Raw genomic sequence first — 24917 nt, 5'->3', positions numbered from 1 at the left:
AAAAAAAAATGTAAAAATCAAAATTTTTTAAAATTTTTGGCCAATTTGTTTTATCCTACCTATATTTGGTAAAAAAAAAATCGCAAAAAGCATATTTTGATTGGTTTGCGCAAAAGTTATCGCGTTTACTAACAAAGGGAAAGATTTTTGTCATTTTTGTTGTTTTTTTTTTAACGCGTAATGGCGGCGATCTGCGATTTTTTTTGCGGTACTGCGACATTGCGGCGGACAGATCGGACCCTTGACTGACATTTTTGACACTTTTGGGGTTACCAGTGACATTTCTACAGTAATCAGTGCTATACATATGCACTGTTACTGTAAAAATACACTGGCAGTGAAGGGGTTAACTTTATTTGGGAGGGAGGGGCTGTGTGTGTCCCTAGGGGCGTGCTTTCTACTGTGATTGGCTGTGGCTCTAGCTGTAAGGACACTGATCAACGGATCTACATACTAGATCCGAGTGATCAGTGTCTTTACAGCGAGGAGAATGACAGGTGGCTTGTTTACACAAGCTGCCTGACATTCTCCCTCTCCCCCGACGATCGCCGAGTGGCCGGCGGACATCGGGTCCACTGGTCACACGCGTGGGGGGGTCCGTGACCGCGCGGGAGCGCGCCTCCGCGGGCGCGCGCTCGCTCCCCAGACCCTCCCAGGCTAGTGACGTTAATTAACGTCACTCTGCCTGGCAGGGGCTGACCGCCGCAGTAAATCTACTTGCGGCGGTCGGCAAGCGGTTAAGCATTATATCGAAAATCCTCAATGTTGCCACAGAAACCAATTACTATACACTTATTGGGATTTTTGTTTACCAAAGAGATGTAGCAGAATACAACTTGGCCTGAATTTATGAAGAAATTTGATTTCATTTGATATGTTTTATAAGAGAAAGTAGAAAAGATGTTTTTTCATATATATAGCAAAAAAATTAAAAACCCATTTGTGATCAAATACCACCAAAAGAAAGCTCTATTTGTGTAAAAAAAATAAAAATAAAATAAAAATTTAATTTGGGTACAGTGTTGCATGAGCTTGCAATTACCAGTTAAAGTAGCACAGTACAGAATAGCAAAAATGGCCTGGTCATGAAGGGAGTTAAACCTTCGGGAGGGCAAGTGGTTAAAGTATAGCATTAGGTTAACGATATGTCTCTTGTTAAACCACACCTATTTTAAATGAATGCCCTGCCCCCATTAAATCATATTCTCCAACTATAAAAAGGTGTCCCTGAAAATGTTTTTGAAATGTTGGCATATATACTAATAGCAAAACTTTTTTTTTTTAGTTGTGGATACAGTGGACAGGGATTAGAACACCTGTCCGTTTTTATTGCTGTCTGTGCCCTCATTAGGGAGATTCACCCTCTCTCTTTGTCCTGTTTACCATCATCTATGAAAGTAACGAAAATCCCAAATTTTGGATTGTCCCCAGAAACATAATAGAGGGGAATTCTTCCAATGGGGACACTAGTTCTGGTGACCTGGGGGTCCCCAAGGAATTCCCTTAATTTGCAGGGATTTCCTCACTTCCTGTTTGACTAATGGGACAGGAAGTGAAGGGAAATCTTCAAAATGGGACACAGATGGTGAAAAAAACAATCTGACAGGGGTTATAACCCTCCCTTATGGTGTGAATACACGATTAGAATATCGCCCGATCATTCGACCACCGACTTTTGAAAAAGTATTTGTGGGTCGAAAACGTTGCCAACATACACGGTCCGAATATCGCCCGACCGTTGCCCGCCGACCATCGAAAACAGTGTTCCTCCGGCCTCATGTGTGATGAGGTTATACAGATTTAAACTGAACGACCTCAACACCAACATATAGAATATCGTTCATACGCAAACGAGACGACAGAATTTTTCGGATTTTTCAAACGGTATTTTTCGTTCACAATATCGATATCGCTCATTGATGCCTTGGCATTAACGAGTAGAATATCGGCCGATCGCTCGCTGAACGGAAATTTTCGGCCGATTTTCTTATCGTGTATTCCAGCCATTACTCTATCCAAAATAAAAAAAATGTTTTAGTTCTACTGTAAGCGCTATGCAGTGGCTGTGCTTTACTGCTCCCCCCCTCACAATACAAGTCAACTGACCCACTGAAAACAATGCACTCTCTATGTGGCTCATATCTAAACCATAGTTGCCAACATTTAAAAAACATTTTTAGGGACAATTTTTTTTCTGTGTTCAGAAAGCCACTGTAGGCATAGCATTACCTTAATTAGGGGTGGGGCATTCATTTATTATGGGTGAAGTAAAATAAATAAAAACCCAGCGCATGAAGTGCGTTGTGGCAAAAAGTGGGCGTGATTTGAAATACAGTAAATATTGGGCGTGGCTTAAAGAGGTGTGGTAAATAGAGTCTGTGATGACTTAGGGTCCTTTCACACTCTGCTCTGCTGATCCCTGCTGAGGAGGAGGATGACAGGTCCGTCTCTGCTAACTGTGCAGAGCGGACACGGACAGAGTCTTGCTCTCCCCCATGGAGAAATGGGGTGAAAAGGGACCACTTGTCACCTGATCTTATCCGATCCTCCAGACGGATGGAAAATAGGGTCACTATCCGTCTGGATTTGGCAGACAGGATCGGATCAGATAGCAGCAGGTGTCAGTGGGCATGTCACCTCTGACATTCGCCGTTCCATAGGGGGCAATGGAGGGTCCAATCAGGTCTTCCAGAAAAACTGACAAGCTGACCTGAACGGACCACCCGTGTGAAAGGACCCTTACGGTGCAGAATGTGGTAATGTTAAATAGGGAATGTAGAATGAGGGGGCAAAGATGCCAAGTGTGAACCTTCCTCCATACCAAAAAGATTGACTAGTGCATAGAGTGGCTGGGTTGGCATAGTGAAGTATGTAGGCCCCTGCACCTCAGGAAAGAGCATGCGCTTGCCGTTCCGGACATGGCGCATGCTGGGAAACACGTCGTGCATCTTCCGGTTTCGGATGTTCCAGCTGTGTCACAGCCATGACTCTCACTACCACTCTCGCCATGTAGTCCTGTTGGAGGTCCCGGACAGCTTTGAGATAAGGCCAGCCACTTCTTCTCCTGCTACCGATGGCTCCACAGTGATACTGCATACCGAAAATCCATTCAGAGAGATGGCAACACCCGAAGGAATCTTCTACATTATGTTAGCCCATTACCATCTGGTTTTGCGAGTTGCTGCTTTTCTGTTTTTATATGTAATGAATAAAGCACTCTGCACTTAGAGCGCTTTTCTGTTCTTTTTACATAGTGAAGTATGTAGGGGAGCCCTCAGAGGTCCGTAGTATGCAGGGGAGACCCCAGAGGTCCGTAGTATGCAAGGGAGACCCCAGAGGTCCGTAGTATGCAGGGGAGCCCCCAGAGGTCCGTAGTATGTAGGGGAGTCCCCAGAGGTCCGTAGAATGTAGGGGAGTCCCCAGAGGTCCGTAGTATGTAGGGGAGTCCCCAGAGGTCCGTAGTATGTAGGGGAGTCCCCAGAGGTCCGTAGTATGTAGGGGAGTCCCCAGGGGTCTGTAGTATGTAGCGGAGACCCCAGAGGTCCATAGTATGTAGGAGAGTCCCCAGAGGTTCGTAGTATGTAGGGAAGTCCTGAGAGGTCTGTAGTATGTAGGGGAGTCCTGAGAGGTCCGTAGTATGTAGGGAAGACCCCAGAGGCCCAAAGTAAGTAGGGGAGCCCTCAGAGATCTGCAGTATGTAGGCCAGTTTCCAGAGTTTCATAGTATGTAAGGCAGTGTCCAGAGATCTATAGTATATAGTATTCAGCAGGACAGAAGACTGGGCGTCAGCATGGCAGAGGACTGGGCGTCAGCATGGCAGAGGACTAGGCATCAGCATGGCAGAGGACTGGGCATCAGCATGGCAGAGGACTGGGCGTCAGCAGGGCAGAGGACTGGGCGTCAGCAGGGCAGAGGACTGGGCGTCAGCATGGCAGAGGACTGGGCATCAGCATGGCAGAGGACTGGGCATCAGCAGGGCAGAGGACTGGGCGTCAGCAGGGCAGAGGACTGGGCGTCAGCATGGCAGAGGACTGGGCATCAGCATGGCAGAGGACTGGGCGTCAGCAGGGCAGAGAACTGGGCGTCAGCAGGGCAGAGGACTGGGCGTCAGCAGGGCAGAGAACTGAGCGTCAGCAGGGCAGAGGACTGGGCGTCAGCATGGCAGAGGACTGGGCGTCAGCAGGGCAGAGAACTGGGCGTCAGCAGGGCAGAGAACTGGGCGTCCGCAGGGCAGAGAACTGCAGCAGGCCTAAGTAATGGTTTCGGCAAGGAGAGACTGAGAAATTGGGTTTTAAAACCGCTCTGCCCGATTTCTCACAGTCAGGACAGTGCTACATGAAAAAGCACATACCATCTTGATCTTTGTCAGCTAACAGCACTTTTTACTTCTATCTAAAAGTCTAAAGATAGAAGTGAAAAAGCTGACAAACATCAAGATGGTATCTGTTTTTTCATGTAGCACTGTCCTAACTGTGAGAAATTGGGCAGAGCAGTTTTCAACCCAATTTATACCAGGCTAGTGGCTGGATAAACAAAAAAAAGAAAAAATACTGGCATTTGCAGGGACATTTTTTTTTTACTTTTATAACAAATCAGTGAGGAAGCAGGTTATGACTTAAGGTGTTGCAGCCTTCCTACAAATATTTCAGCACTCTGTCCCCACCTTGACTTACCTCCATGTTGCTCCCTGTCTCACACCCACATTAGCAAAAGGAAGACCGCGCAATCATCCCTGAAGCCAGCTGCAATGCCCCCCACCCCCAAGTGGCATGCGGAATCACCCCTTGGCTGGCCACGCCCCCTCATGAGTCCAACCAATGACAATGAAGGAGGCAGGCACCAGCTGGCACTTCCTCTGCATCAATCAGGGTCCTAAGCGACTGAACAACTCTGCAGCTGGGGGAGCCAGAGGAGGTAGGGGGAGGGATCTGTGAGTGTGTGTGCCGCATGCGATAGTTCCCACCCTTCTCGGCAACACTCAGTTCACAGCGAGCTCAGCTGTCCATGACAAAGCAACATTTTCGGGACTCAGCCTGGGACAAGGTCATCCCGGGACATTTGTCAAATATTTGTGAATGTCCCAGGCAACTCGGGACTGTTGGCAACTATGCTAATCAGTTGATTAAGTGTACCTCAAGACTTTTTTGTTTTGACTAGTGTAGGAAAGGACTAGAGCCCATGTCATGTTTTTTGCTGCTGTGTCCCCACTGGGGAGATTCAGCCTCTGCGCCCTGGTGACCAATGCCACTATGACTGAAAGTAAGGGAAAATCGAAAACTTTTTTCACAGGACCAGGAATAGAGGAAAATCTTGCAATAGGGACCTTTGTTTCATTGAAAACTGTCTAAGAGCACTTGCACGTGGGTTGGATGAGCCTGTTCAGCGTAATTCCCAACATATTTCCTCCACCCTGGCAGCCCAGGTTTAACATACAGCCTGTCATTACCATGAATGGTTGTGCATTGCTGTACTCGTGTATGTGGTAGTGCTATCCTAAACACGTTCAACGTATGGGTGTATGAAAAATAGAAACATTTCTATCTTTTGTATAGGCCTGTATGCTGCACTCACGCTTTTGATATCACCGACATATACACGAGTACAGCAGCGCACAGCTATTTATGTTAATGACAGGCTGACCACTGCACCTGGGCTGTGCGGGTGGAGGAAATATACTGGAAACTAAGCTGAATGGGCTTAGCCTGTCTGTGTGCAACAGCCCTAAGGGTACTTTCACAGTGGGGGTTCAGGGGGTGGTAAAAACAGATGGCTGAGCCACGGTGTTACCCACCGAAACTCTAACATTACTGTACACATGTCGTGGCTGTGGTGCTTTACTGTGCAGCTATTACATTTTTTACTTGTGCTGTAGAATTTGACAGGCGGAACCATCTGTCGAATTCACCCAATGAGGTTCATGGGGTCATGCTGCAACTGGGAGCAAAATGTTGGGCTCACAGTTGTGACGTGCTCCATGATTATTAAAGGACTTACTTGCACCATAATTAACTTCTTCTTCCACGGTCTGCTATCGGGCCACATTTCTCCGAGACAAATCCAGATGTCATATTGTGGAGATTCTGTCCTCCTGTGATCGATGAACTCAATCAGCTCTGAAGGGAAGAGAAAACAAGATCCAGATAAATATTCCAATAAGAGTTAGGGGGACAATCAAAAAGTATCCAATGCGTTTTGTGGGTCAAAAAAGCCCCTTTACTAGGGCTTAATTGGAAACAATGTGAATGGACTAGAAGTGAACTGGACCTTTAATGTTATTTCTTCTAGTGTAATTACAAGCACATGCTTTAGTAGTGGTTTGGCACTCAGTAGCTGGTTTGGCTGCATGTTTGAATTCAGTCACTTTTTTCCTTACAATTTTCCAGCCAGCTCAGTCAACTTTTCCATCAAAGTCTGTCAAGCCAACATGGCCACCCACAGCTCGATTTTTCAATTCGTTTGAATGTCCAATCATACATGGGCAGTAGTGTTGGGCGAACAGTTCAGCCAGAGCATGAGTTCGCTGAACACCCGAATTTGCCGGGTGTTCACCCTGCCGAATACCCGGCAATGCATTGAGTGCTGCCCTGTGCATTCTGCGCCCTGATTGGGCAAAGCTGGTTGTTAAGAAGCACCTTGTCCCCATGTTGTCCGGTGGTTGCGGGGTCTGCGGATAGGGGGCTTATCGGAATCTGGAAGCCCCCTTTACCAAGGCGGCTCCCAGATCCCAGGCCCCCCCATATGTGAATAAGTATCGGGTACATAGTACCCCTACCCATTCACCAAAAAAAGTGTACAAAAAAATAAAAATACGAGACAAGTTTTAAACAAATCCTTTATTAAAAAATAAAAAAATTGTGTCCATCGATGTAAATCCATCGTCAATCACGCCACCAGCCGGAACCGAAAAAAAAACAAAAAAAAAAACGCTCCGCCTTCTAGGATGGCTGCCCGCTGAATGCCTCCTCTGTGCTTTGACAGTTCTTCTATAGGTAAGGGTGGTACCACCTGACAACATCACCTGCTGGCCTCGCCCCCCTTTTAACGTCATGGACCGATGCATGCTGGGCCAGTAATGTCACAAGGCCCGAGGCCACCAGGTAATGTTGCCAGGTGGCCCCACCCTTGCATATATAATAACTTTCAAAGCACAGAGGGGGCATACGGCAGCCAGCCGTCCCAGAAGGTAGAGCGTTGGTTTTTGTTCTTTTTTTTTCGGGTCCAGCGGGCGGCCTGAATGACGATGGATTTACATCATCGAGGGGGCCTATTTTTATATTTTTTAATAAAGCCTCCTCTGCCCCAAAGCACCCTCCCCCCCATGTTGAGGGCATGCAGCCTGGTATGGTTTAGGGGGGCACTCGCTATCCCCCCCCCCCCTTTCCTGACCTGCCAGGCTGCATACCCAGGTAAAGGGCCTGGTATGGACTGGGGGGGACCCCATGCGGTTTTTTTCTTTATTTTTTCAATAGTTGGGTGCAGCAATTGTGACTGCGAGTCATTTTTTTAAATAGGATTTGACTCATTTTTTTTCTTTGAAAATGTCAATTTTGCTGCAGCATGTTCTGTATATGCTACAGATGCATCACTTTACAGGCAGACTGAAGGGAACCAACAAGGCTCTATATTTAAAGGATATTTTCATTTTTAATATTGCACTTCAAGCATGATTAAAATCAATGCTCCTGAAAAAACGATTGTTAAAAAAAAAAAAATATTTGCATTGATACACGTCCCTCAGGGCAGTACCCAGACCCCCATACCCCATACACTTTTGATTCAATGGGGTTCGCTGTTTATAATATAATGTCCAAATTAAGTCATTGACTGCGAACCCCACTCTGATCAATGTCTGAATGGTGAAGTGTTTCCACTCAAGGCCACCAACCCAAAACATCTTATTAGTACTGGCTCAGGGGGCAATTGGCCTCCAGTTCAGTCCACCCCTGACTTGTCTGTATAGTGCAAACGCCTGCATGCTTAGCTGAAGTGATTATTTAGCATTGCTCTTTCAACAGCCAATTCATATTTGTTGGAGCCCGTTTTTCTTTTATCAAGTGTATGTAAATAACAAACAAATACCATGCTATGGTAACAGTGTAAGTTAACTAGGATAACAGCTTGATATGCAGTTTGATTGTGGTGTGAGGTGGTGGTGGTGAGTCATACCACAATCAAGCTGCAAGAGGACTAAGAGGCCGGAGTTGTAGAGGTAATGATTGGGGCCTACATTTGGTTAGATTTTAAGAAAACGCCAGATTGTAAGGAAACGCGTAGGGCGGAGCCAGCTGTAACGTCATCATGTTGTTAGCAGATGTGACCTGGAAGCCAATTTAGTGTATCTGTCTGAGTTTTTTTTTTATTCTAAAAAAGCGCTTTTTACTGGATGACATGTGAGTTCAATGATTGTATTCAATAAAGCAAAACTTTTTATACAGAGTACACTATGAGGGTTTTTTTGCTTTATCCCTAACATATAGGCATGTGGAGGAACATTCCGGGGAGAGTGTACTACAGTTGCTGGGGATGATCTGCTTCCCAATAGGAAACAGATGATATTGTGTTACCTTATGCTTAAATTGACCTATCCTGTACCACTTGGTCAATTCCTTCTGGTAAGCCTTGCATTTTGTCACTGAGGAAGTTTGGATTACAGCACACTTTATTCAGAGATTGGTGCTACACTTCCAATTCACGATTGACCACCACAGGATGCAAACTTTTTGAGTTTTGTGGGACTTCTTCAATATTTTTTATTTTTCATCTTTAGGTTTATTGCACTTTAGTTCAACTGATATTGTGTTTTTTTGCCTTTTATGTGATGGAGACAATAACACAGCATTTTTAATTTAATTTATTTTTCCTCTATATTGACCGAAACAAATACTAACATATTAGACCAAGCAGATGCTTCCAGGCAGCAGTCTCAGCTAGCTGAGCCACCTCTTCGTGTTCTTTTTTTTTTTATTATGCATCACTGCTGTTTGTGCATTTTATCCCTACCTACTGGGATTTATTTCTATATTTCACCGCTTTATTGCTTAACTGTTTGTGTTGCACTACATTTGATATACTGTATATGTCATGTTTTGATGATCATTTCTATTCAAACCATTATTTTTGGATTCACATATTTATACTTTAATCATATTATTTGTTCAGCTTTATATGTCTGTAGAGACATTCATACATATTTGCACTTTTTGAAGGGTAGCGCTACACTATTTTATTTATTTTCACAACATATTAGACCACTGTTCTCCAAACCACAGCTCACGGACCAGATGCGGCCCTTTGTTTGCCCTTGGGACACTATGCCTCCCACTGATACAAAGCACTATTCCTCCGATCAACACAAACAATGGCATACTTATCCTTCCAAAAATACCAATGACGGCACACTATTCCTCCCACTAATACCAATGATGGCACACTATTCCTCCCACTAATACCAATGATGGGACTCTATTCCTCCAACTTACACCAACGATGAGGCACTATTTCTTCAACTTCACCAATGACGGCACACTTCCTCCCAATAATACCAATGATGAGACACTATTCCTCCCACCAACACTAACGATGGGACACTATTCCTCCCACTAATACCAATGATGGCACACTATTCCTCCCACTAATACCAATGATGGGACACTGTTCCTCCCACGAATAGCAATGATGGGACACTGTTCCTCCCACGAATAGCAATGATGGGACACTGTTCCTCCCACGAATAGCAATGATGGGACACTATTCCTCCCACTAATTCCAATGATGGGACACTATTCCTCCCACTAATAGCAATGATGGGACACTATTCCTCCCACTAATAGCAATGATGGGACACTGTTCCTCCCACGAATAGCAATGATGGGATACTGTTCCTCCCACGAATAGCAATGATGGGACACTATTCCTCCCACTAATAGCAATGATGGGACACTATTCCTCCCACTAATAACAATGATGGGGCACTGTTCCTCCCACGAATAGCAATGATGGGACACTATTCCTCCCACTAATACCAATGATGGTACACTATTCCTCCCACGAATACCAATGATGGCACACTATTCCTCCAACTCACACCAACGATGGGGCACTATTCCTTCCACTTCACCAATGATGGGACACTGTTCCTCCCACTAATACCAATGATGGGACACTATTCCTCCCACTAATAGCAATGATGGGACACTATTCCTCCTACGAATACCAATGATGGGACACTATTCCTCCTACGAATACCAATGATGGGACACTATTCCTCCCACTAATACCAATGATGGGACTCTATTCCTCCCACTTGAACCAAAGATGAGAAAGATGGGGCACTATCCTCCTCCTACTGACCACAAGTTCTATGTATTTCATTTTTCACGCTCACTGACCACCAAGCTTGAGACATTGTTCACTCCCATTGATGCTGGGGCATTTTCTGCTCCCACTGACCAAAGTCTGGCTCTCCTAAACCCTAAACAACAGTAAACTGGCCCTTTGTTTCGAAAGTTTGGAGACTCCTGTATTAAATCAACAAGATGTATGGCAAATATTCATACATGTACCTTTCACAAATTGCTGAAATCTGTACAGCTCGGAATAGGCTTCTTTGTTTATTTGATTGGGTTGGTCCATTGTTGGCGTCTCTGTCATACTCCAAAAACTCCTGCATTTGCCTTGCCTTTTGGCACAGATGGCTCCATTTTGTATTTCCACCAGAGTTCCTTGTTCCAGGTTTTGTAGAAGTTTATTGATTTCAGCAGCTACTTTGAGGTCAGAGATTATGGCAGGTGATGGCAGAGTCACATCTTCTAAATAGCTTTCTTGGTTTGTTATTTGCCTTGATGTGAGGTGGAAGCCACAGGGGTTTTTTACCAAACTTTTTTTCACCAGAGTTCCCCGGTAATAAATCTTTACTTCAAACTGCGTTTCTGTCGGTAAAGTAAATGTGGTTAATTTTTTTTTATATATACCTTCATTATGTGCGCAGGAGAGCCTTCAGATTTAAAAGTTGAAGTGCTAGGATATGAATTTTAACAAGGAGTTTACTGGGGAATGTTTATTTCATTGTGTCCAGTGTGTTAAATTGTCAATAAACACACATTATAAAAAAAAAACTATCAATAAATGCTGAATTACATGCTGTTCATACTCACTCCTGGTTATTCCTGCTGCTCTCCACCTTCTATCCATGTCCTCAATTCAGCTAGAGATTTTGCAGCTGCGGTGGCAACTCTGCACATGCTCAGTTTTCATTGAGTTTCTATGTCCTCCCTTTTACATCTGAGCAGCCCATATGACTATAAAGTCACACCTGTGGGTCTATACACAGTGGTAAATGACAGCGCACTCCCTCCCTCCTCCTCCATGGCCACTAACCAGCTAAACATATTGAGGGCAGGATATTACATGTAAATGAACGGAGGCTTCATCTCCCTCTTATTCTAAGACACAGGCTGGAGAGGAGTGACACAGCCTGTGACTGGCAGAAATCCACCCACACAATGTTATTTCCACAAAATAATAAAGATTTGATTTCAAATACATATTTGTATTACAATTTAAAACAGTTTATTAATATCAATTTTTTTTTTTTACTCTGTATTCCAAAGATTGTTTTTTTTTTTTTTTTCATCATTAGGAGGACTAGAAGCTCCTCCTGCTTATGTTTCCCTTCAGACAGGCTGGGAAATATTTGGGTCATGTGACAGCTGTATAACAATTAGGGAAAAAGGTACTTGTTTTTTAGTATTAAAACAGTTACAGTGCCTTCATCCACATACAGAAATAGAAGGGACAATGCAGTGGCGGCTGGTGCTCCATGGGCCGGGGGGGGGGGGGGGGCAACAGAAGGACCACACCATACCCCCCTCCCCAGGCCACATCAGCTCACACACCATACCCCCCCACCCCGCTCGCTGGCTCACTCACCCTGGACATGTGGAGGGCAGTCGGCAGTCAGCAGCAGTGGCGGCGGCGGCTTCCCCATTGGTCTCCTGCGTCTCCTCCTCCTTGGCCAATGGCATGGCTTCTCCTTTCGGCCAATCAGGAAACGGATCTCAGGACCCGCTTCATGATTGGCCAGGAGAAGAATCCATGTGACAATAGCGAATATTCTTTCGTTATTGTCACACAACTGGGTGGGCTCAGGGTGCAGTGCTCTGCGCCCTGAGCCCACCCTTTTTTAAAGCCTATTAGAGCCTCTGGCTCTAATCACGTGCTTCAAAAAAAACCCCTTTGGAATAAGGAATGTCTAGAATATACATAAGTGATTCCCAGAAACATCTACCTGTCTTGATTTCTTCCTAAATTTGATTTCTTCCTAAAAAAAAAAATAGCTTGAAATGTTGGAAGGTGCCTAGGCACTCCTGTGTCTACAGCCTCATAGCTCTATATCTGCTGCGTGAGATCACCTGCGCCGCTGCTGCAGACTGTTAGTCTCACAACATTTGGAGTGAGATTTGGTGAGGTAATTTCTCTGCTGCTTACAGTTCCCCTTGCCAAAGAGAATGGTAATGATCGTTATGCTTCTTCTTCCAGTATTTTCTTCCTGCACCCCCTTTGCTTCTTAAACATGAAGAAGTAAAACCCTGCTCCTCTACCAAGATGGTCACCTACATTCTGAGACATGGAGCAGAGCAAGGCATTAGTCAGTAATAAGGAAAGATCAGATGCAGACAGCCTACAGGCAATACCAGTGACTAGTCCTTTGCCCTCTGCTTGTCTTTTTAAACCCAGCTTTCACAGTATAGGTCCTCTTTAATACATATAAAAAAAAAAAAAACCACACCATAATCAGATTTGGGTTTAAAATGTATGTTGCCCCAACATTTCATATTCCTAATATGTGTTTGTTGAAAAGTATCCTGTTCTCGTTGTTTTGCTTCCTTTGTGTGAAAAATCTGCTGATCCTGCCAGTCCCTGCTTTCCTATTTCAAACTGACCACGCTAGGTATAGAAGCACATCCATCCCAGAGTGGTCAGTTTTCTGGCTGTGCTGGGAGAACAGCTTGCCTGTCCTCCAATGGCCAAGACTTGTGCTGACACACCCCCATGCGCAGCCATTCACTGGGAAGATCAGTGTACTGCTGTATCTTCACCACCACCGAGTCTATTATGCAATGGAGAACAAAGGTCATGTGATCACTTATTATTTAGCTATATATATATATATATATATATATATATATATATATATATATATATATATATATATATATATGATTTGATATTTGTTTCACTTTTTAACATTTAGCGTGACTTTTTTATTTAAATATATATATATATATATATTTTACAGGATAAGGCCTTGTTCACATGGGGTGATTAGTTGTGTGCCCTGTGCAGGGCCATCTTTTACCGCCACAGGGATGCACAGGTGCATACATCCCCATGCCGGCATCCTGTTGTTGTCTATCGCAGTGGTCCTCAACCCTGGCCTACAGGGCCCACTAAAGGGCCAGATTTTAGGTATTACCTTGGGGAGATGCAGACTAGAGTACTGCAATCACTGAGCAGCAAATTATATCACCTGGGATGTATTTCAGTTATCCTGAAAATCTGGCCTGTTAGTGGGCCCTGTAGGCCAGGGTTGAGGACCACTGGTCTATCGGACATGTGGCTGCACAGACAGAGCTACTGTGTCCCCATAAAATATGCAGGAGCAGTTCCCCACTCTCACCCTGCATTAAAAGAACCCTTAAACTATAAAGTGCAATAAAGTACAGAAAACGCTGAAAAAAGAACCAAATGAACTGAAAACAAATTGAAAAAGAGGACAGTTTAAGGTAAAATCAAGTACGCAGGCTAAGCATGTTTACCAAACCTGGTGCGACTTAGTTTGGATTTTTTTTTAAACCGTAACATGTTAATCTGTCATTTCCTTTAATCTCTCACCATATGTTAATTTTGGGCTCTTTCAGGGACATTTTGTCATTTCACTCGACGCTGTATTTTATGGTGTACTCACTGACAAAATACCAACCTACTTTTACAGTCGATAAACTCAATCTTAGGAATATGAAAAGACAAATCCCTCAGCCATTAGCATGGCTAGCGGGCATTACGGCTTTATTTCTGCAGCATACAAATAAGTCAATAATCTACATATATCACAAGCAAGCAATACGAGAAATGCCACCACAAATGTGGAAAAATAGGAAAGCAAATGTAGATTTAAAAGGATAAGTGCACTTATCCCTTGGGGAGACGGTTCCATTAAAGTCTATAGGGTTCGATTGTATAGTGCAGCCAGAGTAAATAGGATTTTCCCTGCAGGATCTGATCATTGTGGCAGTTTTGGAGGTAAGTAAGCATCTGGGATGAGGGAGGCTGAGATACTTTAGGAACATAGAATGGGCAAAGAGGATTAGTACACTTTGCGTGCATTTATCCTTTAACAACATTGTATCTCAAAGATCTAATATTCAGAGTAGTACTGTGTCATCATTTCAGTCCAGGAAAATTACATATTATTAATTTCAATAGGTATTTACAGAAAATTTGAGTGCTTCTCTTGAGTTTCAGACAATCAGAACTTAACACCATCCTAATGTAGAACTGAAGGCAAAATTTTTTATTTTATTTTAGTAAGGGAGGGTTATAACCCCTGCTTTTTTTTCCCATCTATGTTCTACTGGGGATATTTCTCTACACTTCCTGTCTACTTCCTAAACAGGAAGTGGGAAGAAATACCTACAAAGCAAGGGAATGCCTGGTTGTTATCAGCCCATTGGTAGATTTCCCCTCTATTCCTGTTCTGAGGACAACCCAAAATTTGGGATTTTCTTTCACTTTAAGTGATGATAGTAAACATGACAAATAGAAAACAGAGACAGCAAATTTCCCTAACTGGGGCACAGGCAGTAATGAAAAGCTGACAGGTGTACTATGACCTCTCCAAGACTAAGAAAAAAAAAATGTTTTGCCATTAGTTGCACTTTATGGGTTCGTTAACACTGACCTGCTGAGTTTGGAGGACATTTCTAAATACATATAAATGCATGCATTGATTTTTCAACGGTATCATTAACAATGTGCTTGTACCTGTGTTTAGATACAGTCGGTTTAGGGAAATAGAATTATGTGCATCCAAGAACCCATTAGACACAATAAACACATGTAAACGCATGAAAGCATGCCTGCTTTAAAGCAGGAACATCTAAACGCAGGAAAAAGTGACCAAGTGGTACCGGCCTTTAGGGCTCTGTGTGATCAGGGAAGGTCTGGAATGCAAAAGACCTGTGTTCTGGACCTTTGTTCCTAAATACACGGGGCTCTATTTGCAGCACCTCCATAGCTTGCCATAGACTTTGCCATAGACAGGCTGCCTGCGGTTGGGTTGGAAGCTGCACCTATCTATTCTGGCTGCACTAAAATGCTGGGAGGAACGCACTGCTACTTGTACACTTTCCCATGTTTTCATTGTTTTACTAGGTATTAGTGCAGTTAGGGAGCAGGCAACTTCTTGTTCTGGGTCACACAGCGTCCAATCCATACCTTGCCATTTTCTATGCATTGCATCACAAATGTGGAAATGCTAATGTGATGAAACACATCTCTTCCCTTCATTGCTCTGCCTGCTTTTGTCTGTGTCAGATCTAATTACAGATTAGCTCTCACCTGCAGAACACTAGAGTCAGAAACACAGGGATTGGGGGATTTGTAGTTTCTTCACAGGAAGTGTCAGTTCTTAGACTACAGAAAGAGGTCATGCTTTATTCTGTACAGCACTATGCCGTAGGACTCATGTTTAAACAACAATGTCTGACACAGCAATGATTTACTCTACTATAACTTGTGTTTATGTAATGTTCTGGTACCTATGGTACCCTTATTTCCATTTCTCTCCTAACATTGCATCCCATCTTGCTATCCAAATGGAACGCATACACCTTTAAGGGCAATGACATCATCGCCGAGCGCCGCTATGAGCGACTATTTCAATCGCCGGTTTGCTCTCACTCATTGCTCGATCAAACCGCATGTTCACCTTACCTTGTCTTGTGCTGCCGGAGCTTCTAGCTATACCCTTTGCCTGAACTGAACCGGAACCTCGCTGCCGATCCCGTATCTCGCTACCGGATCACTCCTTACTACTGGACCTTGCTACTACTAACTATCTAGTGATAAGTACCCCACAGGGGATTCCTTCCTAACCCATACTTTCACTATCATCTACTGCATATTACAAAGACTATTACTATCTAATCTATTCCTATCATCTGCATAGATTGTTAGCTCTTGGGACTACCATCATCTATCATTGCACTAGGTTACTCTATCTTGTATACATTCTGCTGTCCCCTACCATCTGTACTATACATGATTGCTAGAACCTATCTGCATACTACCATCACCTACCACTCTCCTGAATACTATTACTGAGTGCTCACCATACTATCGCCTGTCTCTCACCTCTATACTATCATATATTCTATCACTCCAGGAACATCATATTGAGTGTATGTATATTGCATAACAGGCTGTGCACGGTGATGAAGTCCTGAGAGTTGGATATGTTGTTCAACAGAATCTACACGACTACTGAGTGTAACAATTCTGCAGCTGCAAATCCATTCATTAACAAAAAACGCATGAGCGTTACAGATTGATCGAGCCTTAAAAAAAAAAATATGGATTCAGCAGATTTGTCCACTCAAGTAATGCAACTAAAACAACAAGTAGATGCATTGATACTTGCTCTTACAGAGGTAAAAAACAAAAATCAGGCTTTAAGACAGCAGGTTGGCCGTCTTGCACAGCTCTCTGCTGCCCAGCCCCGTGAACCTAAGGTAAACCCTCCACTAGTGTTTACTGGTGATCGGAGTAAATTTCGTGAATTTAAAAACGCATGTAGATTGCTTTTCTTGTTGAAACCTCATACCTATCCCACCGACCAAATCAAAGTCTGTACCGCTATTTCCTATTTGACGGGTGACCCCCGGGCCTGGGCAGACTCTCTCTTTGAGAAAGATGACCCACTCCTTAACTCCTATCCTTTATTCCTAGCGCAACTCGCTAGTTTATATGAAGACCCCAATAAGCAGAGTACTGCTGATACCCAATTGAGGGCTTTAAAACAAGGAAGGAGACCTGTTGAGGACTTTGTGGCAGATTTCAAAAGATGGTCCCTTGATTCAGGGTGGAATAACACATCCTTGCGAACGCAGTTCAGACTCGGCCTATCAGAAGCCGTTAAAGACGAGCTCGCCCGAGCGGATTTACCTGACACCTTGGATGGCCTGATACAGACCAGTGTCAATATTGACAGACGACTACGAGAAAGAAAGGCTGAGAAGATGGGATTACCATTGTCCAGACCTTCTCAGATGTCGCCTGTTGACCCTACTCCTATGGAAGTAGGAATGATATGTCCACCTTTGACCTTTTCCGAACGTGCCAGGAGGAAATCCGAACATCTCTGCATGTACTGCGCATCCCCGGATCATTTGATAAGCGGCTGTCCCCTTGTCCGCAAAAAAGAGGGTGAGTGTTCAAATGTCTTGCTAGGGGGACTAACAACTTCCTTTTCTAATCCTTATCTTTTTATTCATTTGACATTACAGTGGGACCAAACTAGGATCACCACCAAGGCCATGATTGACACAGGATCTTGTGGAAACTACATTGATACTTGTTTTGTTACCTTAAATAAAATACCTATTATTTCAAAACTTAAACCTGTCTCTGTTAGTTTCATTAACGGTATTCCGTTATCCTCTGGTCCCATCACCAATCAGACACAGGCACTCCTCGTCACTGCTGACAAATCCCATGTGGAGACCACCACTTTTGATGTACTGACCTCACCACATTTTCCCATTATTTTGGGATTCCCCTGGTTACACATACATCAACCTATCATCAATTGGAAAACAAGAACTTTAACCTTCTCTTCTCACTACTGTGAAACCACGTGTAACCTCTCATCATATGGAAGGATCCTGTCTGTGGTGTCGGATGAGATTATACCACCATGTTATGACGTTTTGGCGGAGGTCTTCCTTGAGAAAAACGCTCAAATATTGACTCCCCATAGGGACTATGATTGTTGTATCGATCTACTCCCTAATAGCAAATTACCTTTCGGTCACGTTTATCCTCTTTCACAGGATGAACTCTCTCATCTCAAGGAATACTTGGATGAAAATTTGGCGAAAGGATTCATCAGACCTTCTACTTCCTCCACTGCTGCAGGACTCTTCTTTGTCCGCAATAAGGATTCAAGTCTCAGACCTATTATTGATTTCAGACAATTAAATACCATTACAATAAAGGATCGTTATCCTTTACCGCTTATTCCTGAACTTATAGAACAGGTGCGCGGAGCTTCATACTTTTCGAAATTGGACCTAAAAGGGGCATACAATTTAATTCGAATCCGTGACGGGGATGAATGGAAGGCAGCATTCAGAACCAGATACGGACTGTTCGAGTACCTCGTGATGCCATTTGGGTTGTGTAATGCTCCCGCAGCTTTCCAACGATTTATAAATGATATATTCAGAGACTTGCTTGACGTTTGTGTTGTAGTATATTTGGACGATATACTTATTTATTCTCATTCCTTACCTGAGCACATAAAACATGAAAGACTCGTGTTGTCAAGACTACTTGCACATAACTTATATGTTAAATCAAAAAAATGTTTATTTCATAAAGAGGAGGTACTATTCCTAGGATACATTATATCCAAAAATGGAATCAAAATAGACAGGAGCAAAATATCCTGTATTCTAGATTGGCCTGTGCCAACAACTCGCAAAGCATTACAAAGATTCCTTGGATTCTCTAACTACTATAGAAAGTTCATTAAGAACTTCTCTGCCATTGTGAGACCTCTCACACAACTCACAAGTACAAAAAAAACATTCAAATGGTCAGAAGAAGCAAATGGAGCTTTCTGCTTGTTGAAATCAAGCTTTACTTCTGCTCCCATACTACGCCATCCAGACCCATCCCTTCAATACATCTTGGAGGTAGATGCGTCAAATATGGCAGTAGGAGCAGTTCTCTCACAACGACCAACAAACACTTCACCACTTCACCCAGTTGCTTTCTTCTCAAAGTCATTAAGCAGCCCCGAGGTGAATTACCCAGTGGGTGAAAAAGAGTTACTAGCCATAAAACTGGCATTAGAGAATTGGCGACATCTACTTGAGGGTACTCGATTGCCAATCCTTATATATACTGATCACAAAAACCTTCAATACCTTCAGACTAATAGAACTCTTTCCCACCGGCAGGTACGATGGTCGTTATTCTTTTTGAGATTTAATTTTCTAGTGACCTACACGCCTGCAGACAAAAATAAAAAAGCGGATGCGCTTTCACGATTAACCGAGGATGGCTACGCCGAGGTTCCCTCAGTTCCTATAATACCCTATGAACGTATTATCGGTGTTGTCCGTTCCCTGAAGGAAGAGATTTTGCACAGCATAGGTCTGGATTCACCTCCACCACAACTAAATGCTGATGCAGAAGGCTTCCTCTAATACAACGACAAATTATACATACCCCCTACTATGCGAACCAAGATCTTGGAATTGTCGCATGATGTACCTATGGCAGGACATATGGGTATGACTAAAACATTCAATCTACTTACTAGGCAGTTTTGGTGGCCTGACATGAAGACGACCGTACAAAAGTTCGTTTCATCTTGTGACATCTGTGCAAGGTCCAAAATTGACACTACAAAACCATCGGGTCTACTTTGTAGTTTACCAATACCCCAGGTTCCGTTGGAAGTGGTATCCTTAGACTTTATAGTGGAACTACCACCTTCCAAAGGATTCAACACCATTTTAGTGTCAGTGGACCATCTGACCAAGATGGCACATTTCACTCCTATCCGAAGACTACCTTCATCCAAACAAACAGCGGAATTACTTGTGAAACATGTCTTTAAGTTACATGGTATTCCAAAAACACTTCTGTCTGACTGTGGTTCACAGTTCATCTCGAAGTTTTGGCAAGCTCTATGTCAGATACTATGAATAGAGCGAAAACTTACCTCTCCTTACCACCCTCAGACCAACGGACAGACAGAGAGAGTTAACCAGTGCATTGAGCAATATCTACGTTGCTATACTTCATATCTACAGGACGATTGGGTGGACCTCCTCCCGCTAGCGGAATTCGCCTATAACAACGCGACCCACAGCACTAATAAACAAAGTCCATTCTACTTAAACTATGGGTTTCATCCCACACTTCTTCCACCACGTATCTTGCCATCAAGTAATCCAGTGGCTTCTGATTATCTTACCCAAATAAAGGATTCCCTGGGTTTGCTCAACACCACCATCTCACATGCTCATAGCCAACAAAAGAGGTACTACGACCTTCGTAGGAGACCCTCTCCCCAATATGCCATTGGGGATCTTGTCTGGCTTTCTACAAAAAATCTGAGATTAAAGATCCCTAGTAAAAAACTTGGACAGTTATTCCTGGGACCTTTCCCAATAGAGAAGCTTATTGGAAAAGCTGCAGTACAACTCACATTACCAACAGACCTCAAGATACATCCCATCTTCCATGTGTCGCTACTAAAGCCCCATGTTCCTAATCAAGGAATAAGGCCTACCATCTCACCTCCACCTCCTGTACAAGTTGAAGGCGGAGAAGAATTTGAGATAAAGGAGATTCTGGATTCTCGTATCCATAGAAGAAGACTCCAATATCTAGTACGATGGAAGAACTATGGGCCCCAAGACGACACCTGGCTGGATATATCCGATATACATGCCCCTAGACTGATTCGCCATTTCCACTCAAAATACCCGGAAAAACCAGTTCTAGAGGCCTTCCGGAGCCGGCCTTAAGGGGGGGGGTACTGTAATGTTCTGGTACCTATGGTACCCTTATTTCCATTTCTCTCCTAACATTGCGTCCCATCTTGCTATCCAAATGGAACGCATACACCTTTAAGGGCAATGACATCATCGCCGAGCGCCGCTATGAGCGACTATTTCAATCGCCGGTTTGCTCTCACTCATTGCTCGATCAAACCGCATGTTCACCTTACCTTGTCTTGTGCTGCCGGAGCTTCTAGCTATTCCCTTTGCCTGAACTGAACCGGAACCTCGCTGCCGATCCCGTATCTCGCTACCGGATCACTCCTTACTACTGGACCTTGCTACTACTAACTATCTAGTGATAAGTACCCCACAGGGGATTCCTTCCTAACCCATACTTTCACTATCATCTACTGCATATTACAAAGACCATTACTATCTAATCTATTCCTATCATCTGCATAGATTGTTAGCTCTTGGGACTACCATCATCTATCATTGCACTAGGTTACTCTATCTTGTATACATTCTGCTGTCCCCTACCATCTGTACTATACATGATTGCTAGAACCTATCTGCATACTACCATCACCTACCACTCTCCTGAATACTATTACTGAGTGCTCACCATACTATCGCCTGTCTCTCACCTCTATACTATCATATATTCTATCACTCCAGGAACATCATATTGAGTGTATGTATATTGCATAACAGGCTGTGCACGGTGATGAAGTCCTGAGAGTTGGATATGTTGTTCAACAGAATCTCTACACGACTACTGAGTGTAACAATTCTGCAGCTGCAAATCCATTCATTAACAAAAAACGCATGAGCGTTACAGTTTACAGGGTAATGGAGTACACCAGGAAAATATATAATCAGTACATATGCAGTTGAAAAATACCAGGTGCAGGTAGGAAGTTTTATAATGCCTTTAAAAGACACTTGGATTTCATTCTTACCAAATGTGTTGTTAGGGAAAAACTGGTTGAGCAGGTTTTGATGGGCAGCATCCACCGCCTCTTGTGACGTACCCTGAACTTGTTCTGTAAAGCCAGGAAATGCACATAAAATTCACTCAAGTTAAAATTCAAGTTTTAAAATACCTAAATCTTGATCATTGGAAATTATTATATTTTTTGTATCTTCAATGCTACTCTCGTATACAATGCTACTCTCATACTCTCGCTACTCTTGACTACTCTCATATCCATGGCTTGCCTCTTTAATGTACATAGGCATGCGCACAGGGTGTGCCTGAGCACACCCTAAACATCCTGTGCAGTGCTGAATTCTCCTGCTTCTTCTCTCCCCTCTGCAGTGCTACCAGCTTCTCTCCTCTCCGGAGTGGGGAAGGGACTGGTAACTACTTAATTAACAGGCCCCTTCCTTTTCTGAGTGATCTGTACCAATTGCTGTCTTCATTCTTAACTGAAGCATAGTAAACTTTGTCTACTGCAGACTGCAGAGAAAGGGACTAGTCCGCACTGATGGTGAACCTTGGCACCCCAGATGTTTTGGAACTACATTTCCCATGATGCTCATGCACTCTGCAGTGTAGTTGAGCATCATGGGAAATGTAGTTCCAAAACATCTGCGGTGCCAAGGTTCGCCATCACTGGACTAGGGAATCTCTGTCCTCATTTTTTTTTCTCTGTCTCAAATGGGAGACATCAGGGGTCCTTTTTATTTTATTTTTTTTATATTTTTATTAATTTCATTCCAAACAGACAACAAAGAAGAAAATAAAAAAAAACATTACATAACCTATCATTACACTACAAGACAATGCATATATATGACCAAAGATATGGTGTTCCCAAGGTATACATATTACAGCACTTTTCACGTACCCTGAAAGTTAATACCTCCCTTCTCCCCCTGCCCCTTGATATTTCACTAAAGCCTCACAGCAGGGCTCTAAAAAAAAAAAAATTTGTAAAAAATAATAATATTGTAAAAAGAAATTGAAAAAAAAAATTGTAAAAATTAATAAAAAATAATAAAAATAAAAACTACTGACATCCTTCACTGCCCTGCTGATATACACACATGAGTGTTTGTTCCCCTGGGGTACACACCCTAATGTAATAGGCTGTGCAAACCAATGGTAATGTACAAGGCCACCCCACTGCTTAGAAGGTTCTGCCTGTAAGTACCTCCAAGAAAGCCAGAAAAAAATTCTTGTGAGTTGCTATAGTGCACATGTGTTAACCATTGTAATGCCACATGTTAAAATGCAATTAGGCAATTAAGGCAAGTCGTAATTCCCTGGCCCATAATATCTGAAGGACACTCATCGAAGTAGGGTAAGGTGTCAGCTGGCCAACATCCCCAATAGCGATAAACAAAAGGAGAAACCCCCTGAGGATAACGGGACTTTAAAGGTCAAAGGAACTCCACAAATTGTATAAAAGGTATAAATTTAATATTTCAAGTTAAAATCACAAGAATACATGTGTATATATACATAGAAAAACAATACAGGCATACCCAACTTTTAAGCACGCAATGGGACTGGAGCATATATGTAAAACGAAAATGTACTTAAAGTGAAGCAATACCTTTTTTCACTTCTCAATGCATGTAAATACACTAAGTCTACGGGAAATATTGGTCAGCTTGACATGGCACTGCTCCCAAACCATAAGTGACAAGGACACCAAACTTGGGGAGCATGTTAAGGGAACCCAGGACTATGACATGGTAGATTACCTAGGTAAGCTGGCCGGCCACAAAATAGGATATGTTGTAGCCATGGGTCCCCTCTCAGTGCTCCCCAAGTTTGGTATTCCGGTCACTTATAGCCATGTCAAGCTGACAAAGATTTCCTATAGACCCCAATGTTAAAAACCGGGAGTAGTACTATGCCAAGCTGACCAAGCTGTGTCCGTACTCGCGAGTGTACGTAAAGTGAGCGTACATAAAACGGGGTATGCCTGTATATGGTAAATAATACAAGAATGGGAAGGAATATAAAATCATATCCTGATCACTAAAGTAGTGAAAAAGCACTGTTTTTCAGGACACCCAAAGGGTACCTTTTATACAATTTGTGGTGTTCCTTTGGCCTTTAAAGTCCCAATACCTTCAGGGGTTTTCTCCTTTTGCTTCCCGGCCCATAATAGTCCACAATCTCCTATGCCAGCTAAGTGAATTTATTTTTTTGGTTTCTTACCGGTGTTATCTGGGTACGGTGCATATGGAGAAATATCAGGGCTGACTGGGCTAGCTGCAGCTACAAACACATTCGGGGAGGAGATGTTATTGTACCAGTCATGAGCCGATGTTGGTACCGAGCTTGGTAGATTTTCAGGATCGAGATACAAGTCTGCAAGGGAGCAAAAAAACATTGGAGTGAAAGGGAATAATGATTTCATTTCTACGCTGCACCAGAGACACCAATCAAAAGCCTTTTATTCTTCTGTATAGTAAAAATGGAATAGGATTGCTTGCTATAAAGCACTACAAACAATATGAAACAATTCTGTACATCTTATTGAATGAGAGTCACAGCTACTATTCAAAAAGGATTACTACTTTGCAAATGTAATGGTATGGTGATACGATTTACTCCTCAGTGCCATTGCTATGTTGTAAATATTTTGTCATTTCACAAATTGTAAACTGCTTAAATACATCTTCATGTTGCCTCCCAGGGGCCCTAAAGCCCCGTACACACGCAACGATTATCGGCCGACCAATCGTCCGACTTTTGTCCAGAGTGTTTTTTTGTTAGTTGGAATGTGCCTAGACTGCACACGAATTTTCTCGTCCAACAAAAATCTACTTCAGAAATGATGTCATGTGTTGGTTTGCTTTCTTTGTGTTTTTTCTTCTCTGAGCATGCCTAGACTTGCTCATCAGATTTTTCCCTGTCAAAATCTGTATTGACTGCACGAAAATCGTCCGTGTTTTGACGGCCAACAAAAATTTTATAGTCTGCACACCAGATTTTTTTCGGCCGAAAAGTCGGAGTCGGTTGTCGGAAGCATCATACTAACAAGCCGAAAATCGGCAGATCGGACATTGGCCGAAAATTCCCTGCCAATTTTCGATGCGTGTGTACGAGGCTTTAAAAGCAGAACTAAACCCATCAATTGACCATTTTCAAAA

General features: G+C 43.2%; 1 protein-coding gene across 1 annotated transcript in view; it reads right to left on the bottom strand.

Moving 5' to 3' along the window:
• The window catches only part of LOC309568316 (uncharacterized protein), a 240500-nt gene that overhangs the window by 85657 nt on the left and 129926 nt on the right, over window positions 1–24917 (bottom strand). Inside the window, exons 8-11 of the mRNA XM_082273980.1 lie at window positions 23980–24132; window positions 21764–21847; window positions 10563–10928; window positions 5995–6113 (exon numbers count right to left, since the gene is read on the bottom strand). Coding sequence (XP_082130106.1) covers window positions 5995–6113; window positions 10563–10928; window positions 21764–21847; window positions 23980–24132 — 722 coding nt within the window. The remainder of the gene's footprint in view (window positions 1–5994; window positions 6114–10562; window positions 10929–21763; window positions 21848–23979; window positions 24133–24917) is intronic.

This window comes from Pelophylax lessonae (assembly GCF_965119305.1).
Source record: "Pelophylax lessonae genome assembly, chromosome: 12".
In the NCBI taxonomy this organism is placed as follows: Eukaryota; Metazoa; Chordata; class Amphibia; order Anura; family Ranidae; genus Pelophylax; species Pelophylax lessonae.
This window is presented reverse-complemented; position numbering and strand designations above follow the sequence as displayed.